The sequence below is a fragment of the Primulina eburnea genome, chromosome 1 (genome assembly GCF_022965805.1).
Source record: "Primulina eburnea isolate SZY01 chromosome 1, ASM2296580v1, whole genome shotgun sequence".
Lineage (NCBI taxonomy): Eukaryota > Viridiplantae > Streptophyta > Magnoliopsida > Lamiales > Gesneriaceae > Primulina > Primulina eburnea.
In genome coordinates, this window is record NC_133101.1 from 7882343 (window position 1) to 7891206 (window position 8864).

Consider the following 8864-nt stretch of genomic DNA (forward strand, 5'->3'; position numbering starts at 1 on the left):
AATCACTCTTATTAAAGTCATATCAAACATTAAATATAGAGTGAGTCTCATATGAGACCGTCTCACGGATCTTAATCTGTGAGACGGGTCAATCCTACCCATATTCACAATAAAAAGTAATACTCTAAGCATAAAAAATTATACTTTTTCATGGATAGTCCAAATAAGAGATCCGTCTCACGAATATGACCCGTGAGACCGTCTCACACAAGTTTTTGCCTTAAATATAATAACATACCTTTTATTTATCCTTAACTTATCCTTATATTATATATCACATATTTATCCTATCATATGTACCAAACTATGTCCTAATGTATATACTGTATAACAAGATTATTTACATAAATAGTGGCACAACTTTCAATAAATGCATCGAATTCAAATCTCGATGGAGACAAATTTCACGTCTCGTTACTAAAATTATTTTCCAAATTCCATTTTGGTTTCCTAATTAAATCGAGAAGATCAGTCCGTACCATAATAGGAAACTTAGATACTCTCGACTTTATATATCTTTTGCTTTGTGCGCTCTAAATTTGGCAACTTACTTATTTTATTGCCCCACACACACATATTTTAGCAAACTAGCTAGATACTCCACAATACACTATATCATACGTAGTAGGTTGGCTTACACGGTATACGAATTTATATAGTATTTACATTAGTTAAATATTAATTCTTCGATTCAAATATAATCGAGGTGAACTCTCCGACTTAGTCAATTGGAATCCATGTATTTCAAATCATCTTCTCACAATTCCAAATCTTTCGATCTAACACAAACAAGGCGGATCTCAAATCCACTACACAACAAATTATAGAATTTTGATAGTAATTAAAATGAAAGCAAAAAATACAACTTGGTGTCATGCTTATAAGGGAGTGATTTTATTTTTCTACCACTTTTTTTTTAAATTCAAATATATATAGTCAATTCTAAAGTTTTGAAACTAAAATTCTGAAGTTAAAAAACTTATTGGACATCATAAAAAGCACTCCATTTTAAATATGCTTTTTAATCATTTAACTGCAAATTTTAATTTTCATAAAAAATAATTAGAAAAAAATCTACTATACACAAAAGAAAATAATGATGATGCTGCTGTTGGAAGCTTCCTTTATGTCTATGCACTCCATCTTTTCATTGAAACTATTCAAAGTTCTTGACTGGTTTAGCATTCTTTCACAATACACAAAATCTTTTGTGATACGTTTGATTTTTATTTGAGTAATTTTGAAAGGGTATATTTTTTTTATGTCAAAAATATTATTTATTATTATAAATATGATATGATTGACTCGTTTTATAGATAAAATTCATGAAACTATCTCACAAAATATTTAATATTCACGATTAATGTTTTCCACTGTTTTATTTGATATAAATAAATAATATATTGTGTTCCCTTTCACCATTTTCCACTTGATTAAACTTATAATCAGTACACATATGCCGATTTTGTCATACTTATCATCCAAGAAATTTATTTACTCAGCTATAAAATGGTTAGTTCGATCTTATCCTAGTGTTCGAAGGGCTAATTCAAATCTGGTGTAATACCTTGATTAACGTGAAAAATATTTCTTAACTTCTACTGTATTATTGAATGAATACTGAAGTGTAGGATCGAATAATTCGGTATGAAACTTAATTAATCAAACTATATTTGATTAATATATTAATACCCAATGGTTCAACGAAAGGGATCCTTGGACTTCTCCATTTCCACGAAGGTCAAAGTTTTTTTGGGATGGATAGATCAAGGGTTTGTTGTGTTGCTCGATTCTTCGTAATATTCTGTATGAGCTTGTATAAATATTAGTAACATATATATTTTGCGGATAAACACTATAGAATTGGAATTTTTTAATGGATATCTATGTATGTCGTGTCAGGGTTAGAATTACAGCTTCGAGCGAAATTACTGTTGCATGTGACTTTTCTCAAATCGAAAGTTCTATATGGGAAAAGAAGAGAATGGTCGCATTCTTGAATCTTGAAGCTTCGTATAAACAAATATTTGAAAATATATAAAGGTCCCATTTTATCCTTCGACAAAAGAAGGTCCTACTTAATTTAAAGATGAGCCCCAACAACGTATTATAGGTGTTGAATTTATTTTATAGGAAGATTTCAGCGACTGACTGATATATGGATGAGTTAATTAATGCATGGGGCCGATCGAGGGCATAATTTATTTCTATAAATTATAGAAATAAAACTGAAGTTGAAATATATTGATATTGACTGTCAGCTTAAACTATATAAGAGTATTTTATTTAATTTGTTCATTCAGAAGCAGTCAGTACGTAGCAACAGAACTTGTTTCCATTGATATTAAGAACCTGAGCAAAAGCAAACAAAGCAAGAAACCGCCGCCATAAGCGGGGAAAACCAATAATTCAGCTCATTAATGCTGAAAAAAACACAGAAAACCAAGATAAAAGCAAAAGGTGGAATCGTCCATTATAATGGCAACTCCAATTCCACAGACACACGATACATATATTATACATATCTAGATTCTGGATATATATATATATATTTATAATATATATAATTTTAATTATATATTTAATTTTTTTAGGTTCTGTTAATTTGGCTCAGGTTCTTTAATTTTCTTGATCCATATTTTTGTCAAGGATAGCTCCAAAGATTGTCGTTTCTCGAACTGTTATCCGGGTATTCGTAGTCGTCGGCCGCGCGTGGAGGGCTGAGAAGCATGCCCCCCGCCATGTCCACCAGAAGCTGAGGCATGTCAAACAACTCCTCCTCATCCACATAATTGGTCGCAAAGCTCGAGGAACCTTCGTTTCCCGGAATTATCTGGGCTCCAGTCCCACCCCCAGCATCTCCAGCCCCGGCTGCAGCGGCAGCAGCCATTGCTGCCGCGGCCCTTATGTCCCCGGCCGACTGAGAAACCGGCACCGGGTACGAAGCAACCAGCCCCGGGAAATTGATCCTCGCATCCGGTCCCTTCAAAGCCAACGCCGCCACATCATACGCCGCGGCCGCCATCTCCGGGGTGGGGTAAGTTCCCAGCCATATGCGAGTGGTTTTCCGGGGCTCGCGGATCTCGGACACCCATTTCCCGCCTCGGCAACGAATCCCACAGTAAGTCGGGTGGCGCCCGGATGTCGGGGAGGGGGCAGCGGCACTGTGATGCTGCGGCGGCGGGGGAGTGGGTGAGGAGTTTTCTTGGTCGTAACTGTATGAGAAAGGAGCATTATAGTAGTAGCCTTGGTCTTCGGGGTTGGGGACTACTATAAAAGGATTTATTTGACTTGGACTTTGTCTCCTGCCTCGATTAGCCATGCATTAATAATTAAAATAAAAAAGGTCAAACTTTATTTTAGCATAAGGTTTATTACAATACTTAATTTGGATATGTTTGAAAAAAGTTATGTGATAAATTTCGTTTATAAGGGAAACCATAACGTCAGATAATACGCGGAAAGTTCGTGGCCGAAGTGAATCTGCTCTTCTTTTTTTGTGATGTCAGTATTTGAAGCTACCTAAGAATTAGCTGTCAGAATTAAGGCATGTGTTTAATAGGCTTTTCTCTCTACCTTTGATATTTCGCATGATAATCTATAATCATTAGTTGCCATCCAATTGTGTTCAAGCATCATTTTCTGTGATGGAAAACTCGACCCTAAAACATTGTTTTTAATTAGAGAAGAAAATATTTATTATAATTGAATTTTGATCGAAATTTAGTGAGTGAGCAGGAAACGAGCAAAATTAGTCAAGTTCGAGCCGTTTGACCGAATTTCTGTAGAACCAACTGTTAGTATTCTGAATAACGTGCAACGATGAATAACAGTAAATCGAGGCAAGGATGTATCTTCTGTTCGTAAAACGAATGGCCCGCATACTAGTGTTTTACGTTGGCGACAAATCTCTCTAAGATACAACGACTTAATCCAGAAACCGCAGCACAACAGGTTCTAGATATCAGTGAACAACAGTATATTTTGAACTTTCAAGTTCTGGAAAGAAAGCGGATGCAGCAAAGTGAAGATGCAAAAAATATGCAACGACCGCAGAGGACTATTTATAGAGTGAATGTCATAAGCCAAGTGACACACTCTTCTGTCCATAAGACACACATTTCTGCCAGAAGACATAAGCCATGGGATGCATACAAACCAAGAGACGCACGGTTCTATGCCAAAGGACATGTGCAGGAAACGCATTGGTTCGGGCATGAGACACAACTGTTTGGTCTAAGAGACACTATTTCGGAAATAAAAATTATTTCCTTAATGAATTTTGTCCAAAAATATTAATATGGTCAAGACAGTGGGGCGGGCCGCGCACGTGTGTGTTTCACCGAGACCTGACCTATCAGCGTCTTCCCCATTTCCAAAAACTTCTGGTGTCTCTTGAGGCCGAAACTCTTAGCTCAAACTTTGAGCTAATAAAGAAGAATTTATTTGTCACATTTCTCAATGTGAGACAAGACTTCATGACACATTATTCAAGATTCATTCGCCTCTTATCTAACACCAATCAGTCAAGTTCGATACATTTTTACAAAATTGAGATAAAATATAGAATATCGTTCAACGATTTATTTTGTTATTGGAAATGATGTGGGGAGATTTTATTTTTGCACAAATTGAATGTTGGACTACATTTTCGAAAGAAAATTTAGTTCCCAGTTTTTATGCAAATTTTCAAGTTTCACAGTTGGATAACAGATGTCCGAAGGTAAAAAGGAAAAAAAATGGATTTAGAATTTGCATTGTTACTTTGTCACAATATTTCTAAAATATTTTAAACCAAGTGACTGTAATTACTAGATTTTATATTTTATCTCATGTCTTATGATTTTTTTAACTTAAAAAATTATTTTTTTAAAAAAAAATCAATCACAATATTAAATTAACAGATAATGGAGACTATTTTACAAAAATATATAGTTAATTTCTAGAGCATATATTAGATATTGATTAACAATTAAACTTCTGGAGTTTCTCAAAATAATATAAGGTTCCGAACATAACGTCTAATTGTTTATTTAAAAAAATTTATTAGTCGATCTCTCGAAGGAAACTTATAACCATCTCAAGTCTATATCAGTTAGACATTTCAAGTCTTGCTAAAATATATCAGTCGGACTCTGTCAAGATAAAGTCAATCGAGCACAATTCGTATAAGTCAGACTGTTATTTAGTCACATTTATTCTCTTGAAAGATCATAGAAACAATCTTCAGTCATGCTTACGAAATCAGAAGAATATCCCTCGTACAAATAACTTTTAAGAAATATTAAATGTCAGAATCGATATACACTACCTCTCAGTATTATTTATGGAAAGGAACAGCCATTTTTGGAAACACATAAACTTGATTAAAAAATAGTCATTCATATTTGAATGTTATAAGTCTTTATAAAACAACAAGGATTTGAGGAATTCCTACATACTTCTCAGTATGTTTTGGAGTATCGTATCTCATTGGATGAATCAAAAATTTTTTGCACAGAAATACTAAGGTGTGTCAGAAATGTGATCGTGCCAAATTTGTGATTAATCCGACATATGCAATCAAACGACGTGGATGTCGATTCGGTTGTTTGTTTTAACTCCCTCGGTATAAAAAATAAAATTTAAACGATGAATATGATGAAATTTCTAGGGAAAAAAAACCATGAACAATATCTAATTTAATTATGTTGTTACAAATTGAAAAACTAGTTTACGACTAGAATCAAAAAAATGCTGAAAGAATATGATAACATAAATGTGATAAACTCAAAATGAACTGGAACTTTAAAATTGGGTTTACGAATTTAGGGTTGCAAATGCCCTTAACAACCTTGGTATTCATCTCCATCTTTATCTCAATTTTCTTCAACTTCTTCCTATTTTATCACAAAACTCTCACATTTTTTTCTCTCTTATATATTATTTAAAATATTTATTTATTCAAATAATTGAATCTAAAGAAAATCGTTTGAGGATTTATATTTTTATGCTAAATTTGTAAAATCATTAAATGATTTTAATATTTATGAGTATGTTGATACTTGTTTAATTACTATTAATATCTAATTTTTCTTTTCAAAGAAACAGGTAGTTCATAAATTTTAAAATAAGCAAAATATTTCATTTGAAAAGTAAAACTTTAAAATCAAAACATATAGGTTTGGTTTGGTTTGGTTTGGTTTGGTTCTTCAGTAAAAACGACAATCTTTGGTTGATTCGGATTTAAATAAAAAAAAAAAAACCAAACATTTCCGCATTTGATCACTTTTAGGTGGTTAGTAATTAAAAATTTCAAAGATTAATTCCTATAAATATCCTATTTTAGTCTCATAATTTTAATAATTTATTCCAAAACTTTGGGGCTAATAGTAAAAAATCAATTAATTAAATGAAAGTCATTAATCCTGAAGCGTTTGATTTTAAATTTAAATTATTTTTGACGGGCTAAAAAATTAATTGCGTTGGGCTGAATGGACTGAAATATATCTCAGCCCTAATAATAAGTTGGGCCAGCATTCAGGCCCATATAAAATGGGACATAGCTTGACTTTACTAATTTGAGTAGTTCAAGTGTGAAAAGTTAAATGATTTGAAGGTTTTTTTTTTTTTTTTTGGAAGATAAAACTTGTAATTTTATTTATTTAAATCATCCATTACAAGCTTAACCAACCAAGAAGGAAAATTATCATTCAACCAAACAAATGGTGAAAGGGAATCAAAAGCAAAACGAGCAATGCTATGGTCTACATTACTTGTCGTACGACGAACATGAATAAGTTCAGATATCTCAGATTCACTCATACGCTCTCTAATATCTGTTGCGCAGAGGACACGTATAACCAATATCATCCCGAATGGTAGTGATTGCTTGCACTGTCAATAAGGAGTCGGTTGCAATTTGACCATCAGTAGAGCCTTTGTCATGCAAGAGAATAATACCTTCTCGAATAGCCAGAAGTTCACAATGAAGCACTAAGATGGGTTGGTTGACCTGCTTCCCAAAAACTAATAACAGTCGGCCTTGTTTGTCTCGGAGTACGCCACCAATGCTAAAATGATTTGAAGGTTTTTATTCATTTACAATTAATGGTTTCATATGTATGAAATTTTTAGTTTTAACCTTTCATTTTATACCATGATATACGGTAGGGTGGCATGCCTTCGGAAATTGTCACAGACTCAGACCGTAAATTGACTGACAACATAATCAAAAATGAAAAACATACAAGTTCTCCTTACATAAACTTTATCATATATGAAGAAATTCAAACCAGAAATGATTATTTTTTTTAATCGTTTTGCCGTTGATAATAACTTCATCAACTTTCGCACCTATTAATTTTTCCACAAAAATAAGTAGGCATTGCGGAAATGTACAAAAAAAAATTGCGGAATTCATCGCAGTGCATCTATTAAATAATTTTACTTATATAATATTGAGAAAATATTTTTTTTAGTAGCATATGTTGTCGGATGTATATTAATTTTAACACAAAACTTATATAAAACAGTCTCACGAGTCAATTTAATTTGTAAGACAAATTTTCGATCTGACTTATGAAAAATATTACTTTTTATATTAAAAAAAATTTAATTTTTGATATGTACGGATCGACTCAACTCACGAATATAGATTTGCTAAACCATATTACAAGATAACTACTCATATTGTAAAGTGCTAAAAACTATGACTTTTTGTCCATTTTTCTCGATATTTTAAGTAGGGGTGATCAATTTTTTTTTATTAACCTCACAAACCGTCCGAACCGCACTGCACCGCACCATTTTTCCTAATATTTTATAAAAACCGCGATTAAAAATAGTAATCGTAAACCCCACCGTATTCGCAGTTCGATTATTTTTTTTGCCAAGAACTGCACCGCCCAAACCATTTGTCATAATATTTGGCTTAAGATTATAGTAATTTGTAAACAACATATTCAATTAAAGAAGTTATCCTTCATCATATCTCAAGTCTATTCAAAATATTACTCCTACAAAATAAACTTATCTTCATCTTAATTTATTAGATTATTTATTTCTTTTACAACAATATTTTGTTTGAAGTTTGAGAAAAAAAATAGTGTAAATGTCATTTTTATTGTGAGTGTGTTGCGTTGTTAAATTATTAACTTAGTTTGAATCTTAATTATTGTTTTATCTTTGTGTAATTTGAACTATATTTTATATTTAAAGACACTATATTGTTGTTGTTTTAAAATAAATTATAGTATAAGTTTTAATATTATTTTCATTAAAACAATCGTAAACTGCCTGAAACCGCTCAAAATCGAAAGATAAATTTTATATGTAAAACCGCGATTATTGTTTTAAAATATTAACCGACCGCATATGGCAATTCGGTTTTAATTTTTTTAAAAAAACCGTAAAACCACACCATGATCACCACTGATTTTAAGATTTAACAGGGACAAAATATAGCATTAACCCGAAGTTCAGTTGAATCAATTGGCACACAAACATCTAAAACAACTTCTCAGATTTGCAAACCTTTTAAAGGTAAAGGATGGTGCGGTAGCATAATTAAAAACCAAGAATTATGTTACTCGCACTTTCAAAAACTATATGTAAAATTAGAAGAAAAAAAAGGAAATTTAATTAATTTATAATATATAAATAATACAATAACTTAAATGTCTAATATTAGGATAAATATTATTTCATAAAATCTTCTTAAAAAAAAGTTCTAACTAATAACTTAAATGTCTGATATTAGAATTAACGTTCAGAGTGGGTCTCATGTGAGACTGTCTTACGGATCATAATATGTGAGATGCGTCAACCCTATCCATATTCACAATAAAAAGTAATATTATTAGCATAACAAGTAATATTTTTTC

General features: G+C 31.9%; 1 protein-coding gene across 1 annotated transcript; it reads right to left on the reverse strand.

The window, feature by feature from the left end:
- Positions 1-2317: 2317 nt before the first annotated feature.
- On the reverse strand, positions 2318-3407 carry LOC140810949 (ethylene-responsive transcription factor ERF027-like). The gene has a single exon (XM_073168882.1). It carries the CDS (start codon positions 3320-3322, stop codon positions 2645-2647), a length of 678 nt encoding a protein of 225 aa, XP_073024983.1. The 5' UTR covers positions 3323-3407; the 3' UTR covers positions 2318-2644.
- Positions 3408-8864: the final 5457 nt, after the last annotated feature.

Excerpts from the sequence above, each read along its gene's own strand:
- LOC140810949 (XM_073168882.1), bottom strand. The coding sequence starts at position 3,322 with ATGGCTAATCGAGGCAGGAGACAAAGTCCAAGTCAAATAAATCCTTTT.